Below are 21,505 nucleotides of genomic sequence, written 5' to 3' on the forward strand. Positions count from 1 at the left end.
AGGGCAGGGAAAAAAGAGGGAGAGCATTGGGATGAGGGTTCTGCTTGATTCCAATTCTGTTCTTCTCTAATAAATTTAAAATACAAAAGTACAAAATAAATCCATACATGAAGTAATCTTAATCTCAAGTTATTATCATAAATATTTATCGGATAACTTCTATATACTAACCCCCATATCTCCTTCATTGCTTTTAGGAAAGTGAGAAACCCCTTCCGGAGACCAGATAGGTCATAGAGATGTGATCTGAATTTTGCGCTAGGTAGATATTAAGAAATACTACATTAAAAAAAAAAAAAAAGCAGGAGCTCCACTTGTTGTGACAAAAATAAATTTATTTGGGAAAAAAATACCATCTTTCCTTGCTTGACAAGGGCAAATTGCCACCATAGTGGAGTTCAGTTGTTAAAATGAGTGACCATTGCTACCCTTCACTTCCATGTCATGTGTGTATAATCAACAATAGCACAAGCGACAAGGTGTACAAATGACTGTTTCCAGTTCATCCCACTGAACCAACCCACCGAACCCCATGGTTCATCCCACCATGCCAACAGTTGCTTCCTGCCATGCTGGAAAACAAACAAACATAGGAAAACAGGCCAAGACAGTCTTTTTGTTGATTTAAGTGTGTTCTTTAGTTGGCTTAATAGTTCTCCACCTTGCAATTTCTAACTGAGTCTTGGAACCAACTTCATTTCTGTACACACCATGAATTAGCAAATGTCTTCTAATCCCAAATCACTTTTAAAACGAACCCTTATTGAACGATTAACACCTAGCTTTCAATGCATGGCTTTAGGTGCCATTGTTTTGGCACACTTTGAAATGTGATTTTTTTTTTTTTTCCATCCCAACATTGTGATGTCATAAGTTAAAAGTTCAACGCAGAATTTCATTATCACTGCTCCATTGCACTGATGCCCAGTAGTTGACCGTGGTCTATGCTTCATCATCCAAGTTTATAAAAGGAACTTTGGAATTTCAGTTGTGTTCAACCAGCTAACAGTCCTCTTTCCTGCTCCACAGTTAAATAAGTCAGTATTTTTGGAAGTGCTGGTCCGAGCTGTTTGGGGCCCTCTGCATTGTCACAGGGTAAAGAGGCCTGAAACTTGATTATCTTTAGCAGGAAGATTTTAGTTCATAAGTACCAAGTGGTCATCACTTCCTTTCCTGTACCAGAAAGGGGAAAGAGGAAAGAGAAAACAATGATTTCAGAATCTGTGGGATGGAATAGGAATACTCTGCAGTCAGGCATGCATAGGTTATAGACACACTGAGTTCGACATATAAGAAGAAAAGGTAAGAAGGTCAATGTACATTATTTTTGGTTTGACTAGATGCTTTTGGCAATTCTGAGGAGTTGTCCATGTAAAAGGACCCTGCGTCTCCTTTCATTGACAAAGCAACGGCTTTGTCACATGACAACAACATATGGCTACAATTGGCTACTCAATGGCTACAACAGATTTTTCCCTTTGCTGCAGTGGAGAAGGGGAAAGGTTAATTCTGTATTTGTCCAACCAGGTGTATCTTTCCAAAGAATCACATCACATGAGACCTGGTTTCAGAGGTCATCTGTTGTACTCTGATGGCACTGGAAGGACCAAGAGGTTAAGGAGAGATCATGGGACACATTTGGTAACCAGAAGGGTCCAAAACAGAAAGCCAGGTGTTCTGATAATCAGTCCAGAGACTCTGTCAACAATTTGAAGGAAAATCAGTCTATTGTGGTTGCTGGACCTGTTTGATTAAAAAAGTGACCCCCATCTGTGTTCTGCAGGAGACGGAGCTGTCGGTTGGGGGTGTCAGTGATAGGCACCAGAAAGGGGACCTACACACCAATATTTGCGATGCCCTTACTCCCCACATTCCCTCAGGTCTCTCTCTAATATTTACTCTCCCTTTATGGCCTTCCTCAATTTCTACCATTCTTAGGTTCCTAACCTTTAAACACCTCCAGGTGTACTTTTTGATGGAGTCAAAGTCATCATTTATTCTCATGGCCCCAGGACCATCCATTTCCGGCATCAGTCCTGTGACCTTCGTTTACTCTCTGTAGGGTCCATCCCAATTGGCCAGGGGTCCAATCAGATCAAGCTTTGATCTGATTATTCAACTAAAACTTCTCCAGCTGACTTCACCCATGACCATCTTCGGTAACAACCACTTCTGTTTTTATTTTTGATAGCCTCTTTTTTCAAAACTTTCAACATTTTAGTTCTTCAGCTGACTTCCTTGGTAGACTCCCTCCGTCCACTGAATTCTTTCATTTGTCATGATGAGCAGACCCTCCTGTGAAGCAGGCATCTTCTCAACAGCCCCTCGCATGCCATACAGTGGACCGTCTGCTGATATTGATTCTTCTTCTCAGTTCTCAGACCCAATCCGACCAAGACGTTTTCTAGTCCCTCCCTTAAACCTTTTGCCCATTCCATGTGGCTGCACAAGAAAACATTTAACATCCTCCTGGGGCTTTTGTGATGTACACCAAAGTCCAAAAATCAAATACCAAAAACTTATCGGTTACTTTCCAGAATTCACAATTACATTCTCTAATGATGATTTTTTCTTTACAGTTAAATACACATTGGAAAAAACAACTTTGAGAGATTTTCCTTACATAAGGTGCCTCTTAGGAAGCCACTGCCTATTAAGAAAATTAATTTCCCTTTATCCCAGCTTCCATGGCAACAATTTAATGCTCTGAGAGGAAGAAATGTGATTTAAAAAAACTGAACTTTTCTCAGAAGACTTCATTTCATATTTACCAGACATTCTTTGGAAACGCTCACTCATATCATTTCAAATCCCAAGATGCGGTATGAATCGATTAACAGAAAATACATCCTGTGGTTTAAAGTAGCAATTATGTTCTTCCATCTCCCTTCAGGAATTTGATTTAGAGATTTCTTCTCGAAAAACATGGGTAGGGGATATTTTCAGTCAACAACCCCACCTGTGACTACAGAGGAAAATAAATAAGGGCACAATTAAGAAAACTATCCTCATGTGACCCCTATTTTACCCACAAACCACTAAGTGGATGCTTTGCCACTGAGGTGTAGACCATTTGCATAAGTGTCCTGCCGAATGCCAGCAAAGCACAGTTGGTCGATGTAGAGCTACTGATATGTGTTCCCAACCAAAGCTATGCACAGCCTCCTCTCAAGCAGGTTCTCTGCTCAGCTCAAGAAAGGTTATTTATACCAAATACTGTGGAAAGGGAAAGGCCGTGGACATTCCTAGAGCTCCACTCCTAAAAATAAGAGTTTTGACCTCTTACTTTGGCCACCTCAGAGTTCACCTTCTTGACGTTAGCGGACATAACTCAGGCCTTCTTGTTAGGGTCTCATAATATTCCCTAGAGATTTCAACCACGTCATGTAGCTTTCTACCCCGTTTTGTAAGAAACAATTCATTTCTAAAGCCAGTTTCAGTGGGAGGAAAGAAAATGAAAGATGAATTATTTCCCACAATAAGCTGATCTCTGAGAATAGGGTAAACCTTGGAAGAACCCGTTGTTAAGGCCACAGAGAAGATCACCTCAGGAGCATGGAGACCTGATTAAACACAATACTGACCTCCTCAGGCAGCAGATGCAGGACAAGAAGGGTGAGGCCTCTTTCTGATACTTCTCTTTGCTACCACACTCCTTCAGAAATTCCTGAAGGTCCGTTTCAGGAAATCCATTCTGTTGGTATTTCTTTAAAAAGTACATAATGTTGTTACCTTATTTGCAGAGCATGAGAAATGGCTCCCTCTGTCAACACATCAAACCCACCTTTGCTAAAATAAAACTCTCCCACATTGCTAGCTCCGATCCAAGAACTGATATTAACAGTGAGGCATCAATCTGTCAGTCCCAGAAAGCTAAGCCAGGGCCACCATGGGAACGGAAAACAATTCAAAACCCCCAGAAAGAAAGCCATGGCTGGGCAAGGGAGGGGTGTGTTAATAAAGGGAATGAAGGAAATAGTCAAAAGTCTAAAATTTTAATGCTAATTTTAAGACCAGATAAGACCTCCCCTTTCTTTCACTGCCAATGTAGAGCCCTCAGGGAAGTAATCCCTATTTCCTCTACTTTTTATTTTATTTTTTAGTTTATTTATTTATTTATTTTGAGAGACAGCACACAAGTGGGGTGGTGCGGACAGGGAGAGGGAGAGACAGAACCCCAAGTAGGCTCAATGCTAACAGCACAGAGCCCGACACGGGGCTCAAACTCATGAACCACGAGATCACGACCTGGGCCGAGATCAAGAGTCCGACACTTAAACGACTGAGCCAGCCAGGTGCCCTATTTTCTCTACTTTTGTAGGAATTGGTCACTTAGTGGGGGAGAAGGCAGAGGGGTCTTCCCACTTACCTCATGCTTACTGAAGTCACCGAGGCTTGGCGCGCTCGATGGGGCAGGGGCACTGCCGCATCAAAGACAGGAACCCTCAGGGCAGGAGTACGCAGTTCCTGTCTCCATGCCCAGCCCTGCTGCTACAGCCAAACAACCATTCCCACGGGAGCGCTCAGCTCGCCATACTCAGAGTGCTCAGAAGCATTTCTAATAGACTGTCCTCTTCCGAATTAGTCTGAGAAGGGCTTAGGAAGAGGACAAAACCCCAAGGCACTGACATGAACCCCTGGTCCTGAAACAGGGTTTTCCAAGCACAACCATCTGCTGTGGAGGTGCGGCCACACTAGGCAGCACAGAGCTCGCTTCAAGCTACAACTCAGTTAAACAGGTCCAGTCTGAAAGGATACAGAACCCACAGGACGGCTTCAGAAGCTAGGACGCTCAGCAGTCACAAAAGGCTCAGTTTTCATGATTTAAAGGAAATTCGCACCACACACATGGTTATGTCATGCCGTGTTAGCAGTGTGTCCATATCTGGACAGGCTGCCACGACAGCAGTCACCCCTCATCACTCAAACTTATTCAAAAGCTCAAGTTCCAGAACAGGCAGGTACACCTGTACCTGCCATTGCCAACACGGACAGCCCAACTATGTGATTTACCATGCTCGGCCCATCCCGACCCACTTCCTTTCTCTCTTCCAGCACACTTCTAAACCCACCCACCCTGGTCAGGGCAACAGGGTCAATGCCCTAAATGTATACTTAAAATTAACTTCCAGGGGTACCTGGGTGGCTCAGTCAGTTAAGATTCTGACTTCAGCTCAGGTCATGATCTCACGGTTCATGAGCCTGAGCCCTACATCGGGCTTTCTGCTGTCAGCACAGAGCCTGCTGTGGGATCCTCTGTCCCCACCTCTGTGTGCCCCTCCCCCACTTGCACTCTCTCTGTATCTCTCTTCAAATAAGGAAATAAACTTTAAAAAATAAAATAAAATTGGGGCACCTGGGTGGCTCGGTCAGTTAAGCATCCGACTTCGGCTCAGGTCATGATTTCACAGTTTGTGAGTTCAAGCCCTGCATCAGGCTCTGTGCTGACAGCTCAGAGCTTGAAGCCTGCTTCAGATTCTATGTCTCCCTCTCTCTCTGTCCCTCCCCCACACATACTCTGTCTCTCTCTCTCTCTGTCTCAAAAATAAAACATTAAAAAAATAAAAATAAAAAAATAAAATTAACTTCCAACACCTAAAAAGTTTCTTTTCCACAAAGTCTCAAAATCAAAATACTATTGTCCTATTTTAAGTAAAAAGTGTAGTATTTTCCTATGTTCCAATCCAGATAGAATTTGTAGTCATTTTTTGGCAGCAAAGATTACTTACCTTGATGGTATCATAAGAATCTGTAATAAGTGCAATGAACAGGCTGAGGATCATATATATAAAAAGACTGATGAAGGAATATAAATACAGGCGACTGAACAGCCACACCAAGATGCTCTTCTGCTGTATTTGAGCAAAGGTCGCAAACATGTCATCACCATTGACCAGAGAAAACAGACACTCAGCAACTGTGTTCAGATCTTCAAACTGTAGGGGGGGAAACCAGAAATTTTTAAGACATAATATCCAAAAAAGCAGAGAAGCATCTAGTTAGCTTCTTTTGCTGATGCTGTTGTCACTATCATTAAGTGACATTCATTTTATTTTTTAAAATTTCTTTATTTAAGTTCAAGTTAGTTAACATACACTGTAGTATCGGTTTCAGGAGTAGAACCCAGTGATTCATCACTTACATACAACACCCAGTGCTCATCCCAAGTGTCCTCCTTAATGCCCTTCACCCATTTAGCCCATCCCCTGCAACCCGATCAACCCTCAGTTTATTCTCTGTATTTAAGAGTTTCTTATGGTTTGCCTCCCTGTTTTTATCTTATTTTTCCTTCCCTTCCCTTATGTTCATCTGTTTAGGTTCTTAAATTCCACATATGAGTGAAATCATATGATACCTGTCTTTCTCTGTTTTATTTCACTTAGCATAATGCACTCTAGTTCCATCCACGTTGTGCAAATAGCAAGATTTCATTCTTTTTGATTGCTGAGTAATATTCTACTGTATATATATATGTGTGTGTGTGTATGTGTGTGTGTGTGTGTGTGTGTGTGTGTGTATACCACATCTTCTTTTTTTTTTTTTAATTTTTTTTCCACGTTTTTATTTATTTTTGGGACAGAGAGAGACAGAGCATGAATGGGGGAGGGGCAGAGAGAGAGGGAGACACAGAATCGGAAACAGGCTCCAGGCTCCGAGCCATCAGCCCAGAGCCTGACGCGGGGCTCGAACTCCCGGACCGCGAGATCATGACCTGGCTGAAGTCGGACGCTTAACCGACTGCGCCACCCAGGCGCCCCTACATCTTCTTTATCCATTCATCAGTCAAGGGACATGTGAACTCTTTCCATAATTTGGCTATTGTTGATAGTGCTGCTATAAACACTGGGGTGCATGTGCTCCTTTGAATCAGCATTTTCGTATCTTTTAGATAAATACCTAGTAGTCAGTTGCTGGGTCGTAGGGTAGTTCTATTTTTAATTTTTTCAGCAACCTCCATACTATTTTTCAGAGTAGCTGCACCAGTTTTCATTCCCACCCACAGTGCAAAAGGGTTCCTCCTCCTTGCCCACATCTGTTGTTGCCTGAGTTGTTACTTTTAGCCATCCTGCCAGGCATGAGGTGGTATTTCACCATGATTTTGATTTGTATTTCCCTGATGATGAGTGATGTTGAGCATTTTTTCATGTGTCTGTTAGCCATCTGAATGTCTTCTTTGAAAGGTGTCTCTGCATGTCTTCTGCCCATCTCATTTCTTCACTGAATTATTTGGGTTTTTTTTTTTTTTTTTGGTGTTGAGTTGGATAAGTCCTGTATAGATTTTGGATAACAACCCTTTATCCAATAACTAATTCATTTTCAAACATCTAGAATATACCACAATACGAAAACATTATTCAAAACTCTCCTCGACGCTTACAATCTTAGTATTTCTCTCTTTTTCTTCCTTTGAACTTTTTTTTTTTTTTAATTTTTTTTTCAACGTTTATTTATTTTTGGGACAGAGAGAGACAGAGCATGAACGGGGGAGGGGCAGAGAGAGAGGGAGACACAGAATCGGAAACAGGCTCCAGGCTCTGAGCCATCAGCCCAGAGCCCGACGCGGGGCTCGAACTCCCGGACCGCGAGATCGTGACCTGGCTGAAGTCGGACGCTTAACCGACTGCGCCACCCAGGCGCCCCTCCTTTGAACTTTTTATATACTTGTGGTTACATCATCTAAGAATTTTGGATATTGATTTTTTTTTCTACTTAACATTTCTTGAGTTATTCACACTTAGAAAGCATTCTTTTTATGTAACAGGCCTTTCCTTGGATGTCAAATTTAACTATTTCCTTGTCACTAGACATCCCAATAATAGGACAATGTAATAAACATGTCTTAGCATAATGTTTTTTCCTATTATTGGTTCTAAGTGATGCATGTCTGCCAAACCACTTTCTGAAGGAACTGTGTACTCTACAACCAGTAAGATAGAAGTGGCTGAGACACAGCACGGGCTCGAGAAAGTTTTGCCACACGGAGTGTTTCACTGTAGCCTTTCCAACCACAGGTCCAGGTAATTATAGCACATTAAAAACAAAGATCACCACAGTGGGAAAGTGTCAAAAGATGAAGGATCACAGCTCATGCCTTCGAAGGGCTCCCATGCTAATAGTGGACAGGCCAAGATACACAATGCCCTGTGGTAGAGCTGGGGTGGGCTGTGTAAGCAAAGCGGCCCTCAGAACTATGGCCCGCAGGCTGAGTAGTTCACCAATGAGAGGAGGAAGGGGAGCGTTTATCAGTGGACATAGGGGAAAACAGCGCTCTACTGGGAAGTGGCTGGAGTCACACAGCAAGGGCAACCTCTGGTCTTCTACACACTTCAAACTCCTACAGGCCAACTTGAAACCAGTAAAAATACTCTATCCAGAAGAGTGACACAAGCTGGTCTGTGTTTGTTAAAGGTAACCACAGCCCACGGAAGATCTCCTAGAACGAGATAAGCCTAGGGGCAGGGAGGCCAGTGAGAGGTGAGTGCGGGAGCTGGGGGTTGCAAGGAACCCAGGGGAGACTGGAAAGAGAAGGAAACGAAGATGAAAATAAGTCTGGGAAGAGACACCTAAGGGACTCAGTTTTAGATGAGGCGAGTCTGAGGAGCCAGCGAGAAATGCTGATATTAGGCAGTCAGTTGGAGGCATACACCTGGAGTTCAGGAGCTGAGCGTGTGCAGAGTGGAATTCCACCAGCAGCCCTCCTGGCTTTAAGTGGTTAACAACCTATTGCCACAGCGACTAACAACAGCAGGTGCATAATAAACAAACATCTCTAGGGCCAGGGGGTTAAACATCAGTGGAATGTAAAAGCTTCTATCTAAAGAACAATAATGACCTAACAGGCAAAAGACAATACAGTTTTCAAAAACACAGATGGAACAAGTTAGTGTAGAGTTTTGAACCAAATTCTGTCCTTAGCATGAGGGGCACATGTCCACTGAGTCAGTTTGGCTCTAGGGACAGCCCAGTCCCTGATGAATGTTTACAGGACACCTCGACTCAGAGGTCCAGGTACTACATCACATTCCACAAAGTAAAACCTCCCACCCCCTAACCCAGAAATTGTCCTTTCCCTCCAAATTCCCTATTTCTGTCAATGACTCCAGTCTCCTACCAAAGAACAGTTATGCCAAAACCATCAAATGCTTAAAACTGTGTTGAATTGATTAGTCTTCCCTTCTCTTCAATCCTCTAAGGTCTACCTGCACCTATGATGTTTTTCTGATCCACTCTGATGTCAACACTTACACCCAGATTATTATGAAAACCTCCAAGCAAGTGGTCTTTACTCCAACCTCCTCATCCTGCAGTCCAGACTTCAGTAAAATCTAAACTTCATAGACTATAGACTCCAGGTCATTTCGCTTGCTTAAGAATATACAAAGTCGGGCGCTTGGTCAGTTGAGCATCTGACTTCAGCTCAGGTCATGATCCCATGGTTCGTGTGTTCGAGCCCCGCGTCGGTCTCTGTGCTGCCAGCTCAGAGCCTGGAGCCGGTTTCGGATTCTGTGTCTCCCTCTCTCTCTGCCCCTCCCCCCCTCATGCTCTGTTTCTCTCTCAAAAATAAACAAACATAAAAAAACCAGGGGCACCTGGGTGGCTCAGTCGGTTGGGCATCCGACTTTGGCTCAGGTCATGATCTCACAATTCTTGAGTTCGAGCCCTGCGTCGGGCTCTGTGCTGACAGCTCAGAGCCTGGAGCCTGCTTGGGATTCTGTGTCTCTCTGTCTCTCTGCCCCTCCCCTGCTCACACTCTGTCTCTCTCTCTCAAAGATAAACATTTAAAAAAATTGCTCAATTAAAAAAATAATAATATACAAAGTCAGGATGCAAAGTAAAAATCCAAACCAAGAAGGTTGGGGTAAGTTTCTTCTTCACGTGGCCTCTTGCTCTCTCCTCGTCAATATTAGCATCCTGTGTCTGTCTGCTCCCACACGCCAGGCCCACTTCTTTCTCTTTTCCTCACGGATGTGTCCTCTTCACCTGACGTGATGTCCTCCTCCACCTCCTTCTCCCCGGCCCCATCCCTGTATCCCACTAAGCCAATGTTGAAGGGCTATTTCAAAGTCTACTTCCAGACAGACTGCACTGGCTGCTCCAGTCCCTTCCCTGTTCTCTGTATCAGTAAGAACCATGGAGTAAATTACTAGCTTGTCTCCTCATTGGTTTTATACACTTCTCCATGTCCCAACTAGATAACACACACCATGTCCTAACCTCTCTGCTCCATGTCCAAATCCACAGGGTAAAAGGGTAAAGCTTGTAACCAAGGGAGAGTAACAAAGGTAGCCCAAACAAAGATCATGCCCGTGCCTTTACCACATCAGCAACAATTCAGAGAAACTCTGAAGTTGCTCTCCACAAAGATCTGGAGGGAATATTCACTTGAGCAAAATCACTGAACAATATGCAGATTATCTAACAGTAAGATGGGCAGTTCTCAGAGTCAATATTTTCCATCCCTACCACTATCCTTAAGACAATGAAATTAAACCTGGTTTCTATAGACATGAATTACAACTCTGCCAGCACCATTAATAATTCTTTTGGAATCTAGTCAATTCCTTTCTTTAGTTTCAAGAACCCGTAACAGTCTGTGCTTCAGGTTCCAAAGCTGCAAATAGTTGTTGGGTACATTCTTAAATTCATTCCTTAGTCTTTTGTGTCTCTTGTGCGGTTACTTAGTATCAGCCTAGATATGATATCTGCTTCAATATGAATGTTATTCACAACCATTGTATCTCCCTCTCCTCTATGCGCATGAGATGTATTTTAGCCCACCAAACATTTAAAGGAGAACCAATAAAACAAATGGTACACATCCTGCCATTTTGTACCTGGAGAAGTGGCTGTGAACCACACTCGGTTTCAGTGGCCAAAATCCATAGTAGAAGTGAAGTTAAATAATATCCAAGGTAAGGAGACTAAGCTCCTAATGTGCTTCCAGCCTAGGACTACATTTATATGGAATTGCTTTGGTTCTTTTGAGAACTAGCTGAGCCTCTACCATGTTTTATGCACCCTGCTAGACCTGGGAAATGCAAAGAGCAACAAGCCACGGTCATTGCCCTCCAAGGACTCAGTCTAGAAGAACCTGACGATGTTCGGTACACAGTAGACACTTAATAAATATCAAGTGGTTATTTTCCCCCCCTAGGTTCTGTGAGACCACTGTGTGAACTCAAGCACTTGTTCCACAAATGATCACTTTGTGATTGAGCCGCAGAGAACTTTCATTCGAATGAAAACATTACCTGCAGTGGCTTATTACAGAGAAGGGCATAAAAAATTGCTTTAAGAGCTGGTACTGAGAACCTGATGCAGCATTCAGGTGAGATGATTTAACTGGCTAACAGCTGTTTTGAATAAGAGAGGTGCTTGGCTAAAAGGAGAAGCCTTGAAAGACTGAAGATGTCGTATGGGTTCTACCGAACTTCTACCCAGGGCATCAGTGAAGTCCAGCATTTTTTCAGTGCCTTGGTCTTCTCATTTGTAAAATGGGGACAGTGCAATGTAACACTGATTTATTCTTCACGGTGAAAAAGTCCTATGGAAATGCAAGAGCCACAGTAGCATAATGTTCTCCCACACCTCATCTTCAATTATTAAACATCAACAGTCTGTGGTCCTCTGCGTCCCAGACATTTTGAAAGGGCGCTGTGCCAAAAGTCCATTAGTGCTGGAATCAACATTGGCCAGAACTTGGGTCTCTACTCTCTTTCAGTTGAACCACTGAAATCCAATGTCTAACAGGAAAACAGGAAGCTAGAATATGGAAGTCCTGCTGCCAATCAAAGAGCCTGTGAAAGTCTAGTTCTCCTGATACCTCCTCTTTACAGTGTTCTGTTTGTCCGTTTAAAGGAAGAGTTAGCTTCCATACCCAAGGATTTCAGAAATCCTAGAAAATGCTTGTTGTGGCGCCCAGCTTTTCAAGACTTCAGGTAATTCTCAAGGTCTTCTGATTCAAGAGATGCTGACAGAATCTGAAAATTCTGACCGTTTAGATTAATTTGCAGGGGAGGGAGGGGCACAGGGGGCAGTAAACATTTTGAACTTCAGATTCAAAGAAGCAGCAGCAAAATAGAGAAGGAAAATGCAAAATTCCAGAACCACTGAAGGTTTCGCCCTCCACTGACTAATGCCTTCACTGAGTTAATTCAACTATCCGTTTCCCCAACGTATCAGTCTGGCTAGAGATGAAAGATAGATGCCATAAACGGACCTGCTATGCAACCCTAGAGACAACCCTCATCCCTCTGGTCCTCTGGGGGAGAAACGGACAGCAGACATTAACAGGGAGATACAAGTCAAGAGGTGCAAGGTACAATATGGCAGACGTTAGCTACATGTGACCATCGAGCACCTGATATACAGTTGGTCCAAACTGAGATGTGCTGTCAGGATAAAATACACACCAGATTTCAAAGTATAGGAAAAAAAAAAAGGAGTATAAAATATCTCAATGTTTTATATTGAGTACATGCTAAAGTAATCTCTGGCATATATTGGATTAACTATATAATTAAAATCAATTCATCTGTTTTGTGTTTTTTTGTTTTTTTTGTGTTACTGTGGTTACTAGAAAATTTGGAAATACACATGTGGCTCTCATTTGGAGCTCTCATATTTTTACTGAACAGTGCTAGTCCAGAGAATCCCACTCTCACCTGGATTCTTTAAAAGGACAGAACCAAACATAGGAAAACACACTCAGACTCACAAAACAAATAACATCATTTTCTTCAAGGTAATCTTGACACATTGAGGGAAGTAGGACTGATTAAGTAGCTCTCCTCTCACAGTTGATCTATTCATGGGTCAAACCAAATGCTCTTTTGTAATGATCTGTTTTAGAGAATACCAAGAAAAGCCCTACAGGGCATTGGTCAAAGCACGTGGATTGGGATCACACAAACCTGGGTGTGAATCCTATCTGCTATTTACTAGCTGTGTAACCTCGGGAAAACTATCTAACATCTTAAGATCCTGATTTTAGGTAAAAGAAATGTAATATTTCCCCTACAGGGCTGCTGGGTGGGTTGACAGCAAGAGGTAAAGAACTTGAGCACTATATCTATCTAACATATAATGCTTGGGAATGGTAGCTATTTTAGTAAAATCCAAGCAACATTATCTAAGCATCTTCCAGAGTAATGATGGGGTAGAGGAAATGGAGGGCAAAGGAGAAAGAACCACTCACTCATCCTGAGGCCTTGAAACCAGAGAATTGAAGCAGAAATTCTTAGGCTCAGTATTTATTCCGCACAGTACAACACTGCCCCCTAGTGACAAGAATGTTGATAAGCATTCAGAGCAGGACGTAAGTGAGAAAGAGAAATGTAAATTTTCCTGAGCGCTAAATAGTAAGTACTCCAGATCTGAGAGATTGTATTAAACTACGATTTTTACTCATGAGTCACCTTTAAAGCAGTGCCATGGAATTGGAAGAGCAATAATATTATCAAGATTTACTATTAACCCAGGGATTGTCACTTTGTTAATTACACAGTTTCTCAAAAAGGAAAACAGTCATTCTCCCTGGACATATTAAATGTAACACTTAAAGAGGAGAAAGCTTGCCTGTGTGTCAAGTTGCTAGGATTTACATTAGTATGATAACACAGGAAGTTGGCGCTTTGTGGACTGCTCGCTTTTTGTGAGTAGTTTGCGAACCAGATTTGATCATGTGTTTTGTTTCATGCAACTACCAAGGTCAAAACTGAAGGCTGAGCTGTTCTATACCCTTTAACACAATCCTCTGCACTAAGCCAAGAAACCTGTAGCCTGGGCTATAGAGACCAAACAAGAGGAGACAGAAATGCTTAGCACAGTACCTGACATACAAGCATCAAGTAATAGCTGCCTATTATTTTTCATTGTGTTGTTTCTGTTGTTCCAACTGCCAGAGACCCATGGAAGAAAAACTATAAGATGCAATGATTCCTCTTACTTATTTTGGTATACCAAAAGGCCTACCTAATTTCATTTCCTGAGGCATCTATCAAATGTACTGTTCTAAAAGAACATCTGAACCTAACTTTGATGTCCCTACGATGCTGTTGCTACTGAGTGAAGCCCAGTGTTAGTTTAGAATTCAGATACTGATCTTTAATAAGGCACAAAGAGGACACTGTAATCAAAACCACCTACAAAGACAAGATGTGTTATCATTTTAATCATAAACCTAACAGGGTCATTCTGGGCAGTCTTTGTCCACCTTCATTCTCCTCAATGAATCTGGAAGAAAACCTTACTGCTTTACGTTAGAAGGATATTGTAATAACTTTCCTCATTTACTTTTCATTTTTACTGTAGTGACCTCACGCCCAAATATTTCTCATTTGATGATCAGCTGGGTTAATATGTGCCCCCTGAAGCCAGCCCCAGACAAGAGAAATGCACTCTCCAGTTACAGTTCTATAGTTTTTGCTTTGATATCCTGAAGTCACTTCAGTATCCTGGAAAGGGAAAGAAAGCCAATGCAAAGACAGGTCTTACTGAGGTCGAGGGTACGTGCCAGTGCTGGGACCCACTTGTAAGAGCCCCGAGTGCTTAATTCATAGAAGCAAGGATTAGTGCTACACACCTTGTCGTGATAAGGTCCTAAAACAATCCAGCCACAGAACGTGTAGCCCAAGTAGATCATACCAGCACAAGCACAGAAGCGAAGAACTTTGGGCAGTGAGGCCTGCATCGTTAAAATGAGCACCTGAAATAAAAACCAACAGGAGGGAATTTAAAAGTAGCTGACTGGCACCCAAAGAAGGAATGAGTCTCAATCCTAGTGCCCTACCCGATGCCACATCCTTACATTATATGCTTGGAAGTAACCCAGGTATCTGATGACGCCAACCCAGACAAAGAGCGTAGACGTTCCGAGCAAAATGCTGCACAGGTCGTAATTGGTGAGATTCTAAAGAATGAAAAAAAAATAGACATGAGTAAAACACTCCACTCCGTTCAGGGTATTAACCTCACTTTAAACTGACTGGAAAAGAATGGACTGACTGCCTCTCTATATGTGATACTAAGAGCCCGTAAACTGAAGAAGAAAAGAGCACAATTCCAAATGAGAAACATTTCCTTTTAGTATTTGAGTTGGTTGAACTGAGTTTTTGTTCAAACAGTATCTGGAAACAGTAATTGCCTTTACTACTGACCTAGGCATTAAAGAGTATAAAGTAATGGTGTTTGTTAAATATCAAACAATACCATTCACCTATTTTTGAAAGAAAGCTCCAACATGATTTGCTAACCCAGTTCTTTCTCTCAAGGACTTTTAAGTCTAATTGAGGAGACAAACACACAAACACAGTTCTAATTTAATATACTAAGTGCAAAGAGCCACAATGCCTGGCATGTCACACAGGGCTCTCCAGAGGGTGACTCCAGAATGGAGCCGGGCCTGGAGGGCAGGTTGAGAGAGGACACTGCAGGTCAATGGACAAAGGCTGAACAGAGGCACAGGCCAAGAGCCAGCAGGATGTCCTAGAGACGACCACTGATGGGTCCGGGAGACCTAGGACAGGGAGGGAGGCAGAGCGAGATGATGGGTTCCCCAGACACCATGCTGAAAGGAGGACACTTCATCCCAGTTGGGGCCCTGTGAGGCAGAGAGGATTTAGACACTTCTGGACAAATTAGTTTGACAGGGGGGTGGATGGATCTGAGGAATATAAGTAGGAAGGCAGGAAAACCAATGAGAAGACTGTTGTGGGGTGTACTGGCTCTTGCCATGATTGGTTCATGGGCCAGCTGTTTCTTCTGCAACTTAAAAAAAAAAAAAGAAAAATGAAGCCCACCCAAACAGCCAATTTTCTCAGTTCCTATTGTGAAGATGCTGAGTTTCCTGGGGGATATTCCTAGGGATATCATCTTTCACAGAACAACAGTTTCCTTAGTTTCCCTTGATGAGGAATCAAGTCAGAGGAAATAACCCAGGCATCTGATATGAGATGGTTTTATGGATGTGAGAAACGAGAAAACATCAGACTCAAAGTAGTCTCCATAAGGATTTTATATCTCAACGTGCCGGGGGTCCCCCAGAAGAAAAGAAAGAGCAGAACATTAAAATGGGTTGCCCTCACCTTTGCTTTAATTTCCATTTTTAATATGGATCCAATTATCGTCATTAGGTCGCTGATAATCACCAGGATATACCATCCATTGATGAACTCCCACTGGTCGGCGTTACACACGTGTCGCTTGTACTTCTCCAGGAAGAAATTGAGAAATCTCTGCGGCAAACATTTTAAAAAGCATTTCTTACAAACCACACTGCCCTCTGGAAGGAGAAGACAAGCGCAAAACAGTGCTCTCGCCTGTAAAATGATATGGCATTACCTTTCCCAACCTGACAGATCCTCTTTGAGGGTGGGGATTACGGCCCACTTTCCCCCATAATCTATTGCACCTAAAAGTAAGTAAGCATTCTAGTACCTGCTAAGTTAACTCAAACATCAAATGCTTATGTTCTAACACCAAGAGACTCTTGTCATAATTGCTAACGCATAGTACATTCTCAGTATTTTACACGTTATCAACTCATTCAATCTGACTCCCCTATGAATCAGGTCTATTTTCAGAAGAAGAAACTGAGGCATGGGGAGGCTAGGCAGGATTTGGGTCTGGGCAGCCTGGTTCCAGAGTGTGTAGTCCCAACGGTGGGAGTCAATCGTGACTCCCAATGGTGCCCCCTAACTTCGGAAGACCCAGGACCACGACCTCAGATGGAGAATATCAAGAGGCTTGGGGGACAGGTAAGAGAAGCAGATTATTTACAAAGAAAGTTGAAAAAGGTCAAGAGTAAGAAAAATAGGGGTGCCCAGGTGGCTCAGTTGGTTCAGTGTCCAACTTTGGCTCAGGTCGTGATCTCACAGTTCATGAGTTCAAGCCCCACATCGGGCTTGGGCTGACAGCTCAGAGCCTGGAGACTTCTTCAGATTCTGTGTCTCCCTCTCTCTCTGCCCCTCCCCTGTTCATTTCTCTCTCTCTCTCTCTCTCTCTCAAAAATAAATAAACATTTTTTAAAAAAGAGTAAGAAAATAGATTGTACACTATTTTCTTGCTCCACGGATGGTATCCACAAATGACGACTTCCTGTATTACCCCTGACCCCAGTCTGCATTTACACACATACAACAAGCCAGAATAAGATTTGTGGGGAGCTGAAGTATGTATTCACAAGAACTCTGAGGGTAAAAAGGTAAAATGAAACTCAGGAGAGAATAAACTATTTTTAAAAATAGAAAAAAGTATTCTGTGCTTCATTATAACCCATTTACCATGCCTCCCTGTCAAAAGGAACTCTGATTTGAAGACAAAAGATGAAACCCACACATGCTATTACTCTGTTCTTAAGATCACGCCTGAATTTAAGAGGGTCTTGTTTATTCTGGAAACATTCAAAAGCCTCAGAGTTCACCACTGTGCACCTAGGCTTAGCAGCTCAGTTTTAAGCAGGATAATTATCTGATCCCACCTGACATGCCAGGAGCCTTACCCACCCTGCACACCTCAGGTTGATTAATGCCTTGTAGGGGGACAATCGTTCAAAGGAATCTAATTTAGTCAAGAGCTCCAAAAAGGGCAGGATGACCCAACATCAACTGTCCACTGTCTGAACAAACAGGATGAGGGCCTAGAAGGGAGAGAGAACATTTGAACACACACTTACCTTTCGTAACCTTAGAGCTAGAACAATGGATCTTGTGCACAGAATAAGAGATGCCAAGCATATCACAATGACAAATGCATCAAACGCCAGCACGTACTGGGTGTTTTTCTGAACTGAGGAACAAAAACAGAATTCAAATGTTAAACACACCTTACTTGGGAATAATTCTCAAACAAAATGGCAGTCTGAAAAGTTCAAATGATAAAAGCTTAAATATCAGAAACAAATCACACTGCATTCATTTAGAAGTCTTTAAATAGGGTAAAACATTCTCTGATGTTAAGTTATACATTTAAAAACATAAACTCTTTGCTAAATGTACTAAAAATATTTCCTATAGAATAGAACCCAACAGAAGGTGGTCCATTTGGGCTCTATTCAAAAGAGGCAAAACTCGTTCTTTTTCATAAAAACACAAATACCAAATTTTCCATTGATGAAGGAACAATTCAAAACACTGCTCCTCAGAATCCCCATTTCTTTTCTTTTTTAATGTGCATTTGCTTTTGAGAGAGAGAGAGAGAGAGAGAGAGAAACAGAGTGCAAGTGGAGAAGGGGCACAAAGAGAGGGAGACACAGAATCCAAAGCAGGCTCCAGGCTCTGAGCTGTCAACACAGAGCCCGGCGTGGCGCTTGAACTCACGAACTGTGTGTGAGATCATGACCTAAGCCAAAGTTGGGCACTACACTGACTGAGCCAACCAGGTGCCCCCAGAATCCCCCCTTCTGTTTCTCGACCTTACTGTGTACTATGTACTGTCCCAATTCTTCTGCACATGGAGAAAACCACCTCTTGGAATGGAATCACAGCAGTAATCAAATTGTGGTCACAGACTACACAGTAGCATGGGGCAATGTACTGGAGGAAGATGTACCTGTAACCTCTGCTTCTCGGAGACCTGATGGTAGCATTCCAAGTACCTGGCCCCCTGCCCATGCCTGCAGCTTCGTCACCTGCCCCTCGGTGCTCTCCCCCACCTTCTCTACCTTGATGCGACACTGTTTTTCCTCTGTCCCTGCTCCTACCAGATTTGCTGGCCCTCTTGCCTCAGGGACTTCTCAAGTGCTGATCCCTCTGCCTGGAGCACACCATACAAGTCAGATTATTCTTTTTCAGCTTTGAGTTTCAGATTAAATATTAAACATTTCAGATTAAATATTTAGGGAAGATAATTCCCTAAATTCCCATCTTTATTAGCCCCCTCCTATATTCTCACAGCACTCTCCACAAGTATACATACTCATAGCTCCTTTCATTCTTCTTTGTGTGATGGCCACTGAACCCGTAACGATGTCTTCTAAGATGGCACACACAGCAAGGCACACAGGGACAGTGCAAAAAAGGAAAGACACAGTCTCTGGAGCCTGATGAGCTGGCTCTGAACCTCAGCTCTGCACTCAGAAGCTGTGAAGCCTTGGGGAAGGTCCTTCAGGGTCCTCATCCTTTGTCACCGCCCCCCCCCTCAAAATAGGTAGAATAAAAAAAAAAACTCTACATCATAGGGCTGTTGTGAAGATTAAACAAGCTCATATATGAAAGCACTTGGAACAGTCCCAGGCAAACAACAGCACGCATTCATAGTGCTTCTTGTTGTGTATCATTTGATGCCTACCTTCCCCACTAAATGATTGACCCTAGGAAGCGGGGACTGTATGTGCTTGTTCAACACTACAGTGTCTGTGCTTTCGTAATGCCTCAGTGTGTTTATGAATAAATGGAGAGCACTGGCACAACATGAGAAGACTACTGAATAATCCAAGTTAGAACCTGTGAAGGGCTGAGGGAGAGGAGAAGGCACAGAGCTGTGAGAGACCAAGAGTCAACCTGGTCTCCAGAGGGAGCTAAGCAAGAAGAGAGAAGGACCATCCAGGAATGACTCCGGTTTTTCTGTCTTGGTGAGCTGAGCTCAGTCTGGACATTCATGACGAGAGAGGAAAACTTGGTGGCAGCTAAAGCCACGGGTGTGGACATAGCCACTGAGAGAGACCACAGAGGAAAACACAACTAGGAAGGACGGGGGGGGGGGGGGGGGGGGAGGGGGCAGCAAGGTGGGGCATTATGAAGAGATGAGCTCAAAAAGTAGACTGAGAAGGGCCATGGGACAAGGGAATGGGACTGAGGGCAGGTGAACTTCAGTGGCGTGCTCAGAGGGGATTATAAATCGGAGCACTCCACAGCGACACCTCTGCAGAAAAGGCATCTAACAAAAAGACCAAGTGTGTATGGATTTAGTAATGCAAGGGCATGAGCAACAACAGCAAGAGTGTCTGAGGGCAAACAGCTCATCCTGTGTGTTAAGGGCATAGGCAGAGAGTAAGTGCAATTCACTGACTGAATTATCCAGGCGTGCTGAGCTTTAGACGCCTCCACTGCAGTAGGGGGAGCAGTTGGGCCTGCCTCATGGGCTGTCAGGAAATCAGGTGAGATCACTTATGCCCAGTGCTTGCTGCAACGGTACCTAGCACCTAGCACTTACATTTACTTTCAGCCGTTTTATAGTGAAGAAGCTTAAATTATCTTGTGATAACATCTAATAAGTAGATAAGAAAACAACTTAACTGGAACCGAAGACAGACTTTTTCTTTCTTCCTTCCTTTCCATCTTTCTTTCTATTATCTATGTATCTTTCTATGTGTGTGTATTTCTACGTATCTATGTATCTATTTCCTCCTTCTTTTTTCTCTTTCTTTCTATGTATCTATCTTTTTATCTATGTATCATTCTTTCTACATACCTACCCAATCTATCTATGTATCTACCTGCCTATCTTTCTATGTATCTGTGTATCAATCTATCTTTCTATGTATGTACATAAGTATGTATGTATCTATCTAGCTATATTTTTCTTTATATCTTTTTCTTTCTTTTCTTTCTTTCCTTTCTTTTCTTTCTTTCTTTTTCTATCATTTACCTATCTTTCTATGTGCCTGCCTGCCTGCCTGTCTGTCTGTCTATCTATCTATCTATCTATCTATCTATCTATCTATCTATCATCAGGGGTATCTATCTATCTATCTATCTATCTATCAGGGCTATCTATCTATCTATCTATCTATCTATCTGGGCCATGGAATAAGATGGAGGAAATAGGTACAGTTCTTGGGAATATGGGACTGAAAGCCTTATGAAATGCAAGGAGAGCATCTCATACCTTCCTTTCTGACATACAACTAGAACAAAATCTCTATGATTTCTTATACTGGGCCTTATTTATAAATAGGAAAATGGAGGCCCAGATCTAGAAGGATAAAGCATCCTTCCTAACACAGAAACCAGTATTATATTGTTTGTTTGTTCTTGTCATACTAACTTCAGACACCTTTTTAATTTTTTTTATTTTTTTTAGGTTTTCATTTTAAATCCAGTTAGTCAACATACAGTGTTCCATTAGTTTCAGGTACACAATATAGAACACTTCCATACATCACCCTGTGCTTATCACAAGTGCGCTCTGTAATCCCCATCACCTATTCCACTTCCCTCTGCTAACCATCAGTGTGTTCTATATCGTTAAGAGTCTGTTTCTTGGTTTCGCTCTCTCATATTCTGTTTTAATTTCACCTATTGAGAAAACTAGTTGGCATGTTACAAAAAGTTATTTATGAACATCACAATTGCTTTCTTACTCCAGTGAATCTGTTACCCCCACAGGAACATTTCTCAAACTTGGTTTATAGAACACTAATCCAGAGAGATGCCCTTGCCAACCCGGTTGGGGAAGTCCTACACCCCACCCAGTCCTCCCAGAGGTCCTAAGGAGTCAGTCTTGCACACACTGCCGCTCTCACCCAGGGCTTCCCCTATTTACCACACCCCCTTTCCCTGAAACA

The 21,505-nt window shown here is 42.7% G+C and overlaps 1 protein-coding gene across 4 annotated transcripts in view; it reads right to left on the reverse strand.

The window, feature by feature from the left end:
- Nucleotides 1–314: 314 nt before the first annotated feature.
- The window catches only part of MCOLN2 (mucolipin TRP cation channel 2), a 56,948-nt gene continuing 35,757 nt past the window's right edge, over nucleotides 315–21,505 (reverse strand). For all 4 annotated transcript variants that reach the window (XM_043575456.1, XM_043575458.1, XM_043575459.1 and 1 more), the window contains exons 8-14: nucleotides 17,675–17,787; nucleotides 16,086–16,235; nucleotides 14,810–14,911; nucleotides 14,585–14,707; nucleotides 5,730–5,936; nucleotides 3,585–3,706; nucleotides 315–1,173 (exon numbers count right to left, since the gene is read on the reverse strand). In XM_043575456.1, coding sequence (XP_043431391.1) covers nucleotides 1,137–1,173; nucleotides 3,585–3,706; nucleotides 5,730–5,936; nucleotides 14,585–14,707; nucleotides 14,810–14,911; nucleotides 16,086–16,235; nucleotides 17,675–17,787 — 854 coding nt within the window. In that variant the 3' untranslated portion in view covers nucleotides 315–1,136. The remainder of the gene's footprint in view (nucleotides 1,174–3,584; nucleotides 3,707–5,729; nucleotides 5,937–14,584; nucleotides 14,708–14,809; nucleotides 14,912–16,085; nucleotides 16,236–17,674; nucleotides 17,788–21,505) is intronic.

Source organism: Prionailurus bengalensis, chromosome C1, assembly GCF_016509475.1.
Source record: "Prionailurus bengalensis isolate Pbe53 chromosome C1, Fcat_Pben_1.1_paternal_pri, whole genome shotgun sequence".
Lineage (NCBI taxonomy): Eukaryota > Metazoa > Chordata > Mammalia > Carnivora > Felidae > Prionailurus > Prionailurus bengalensis.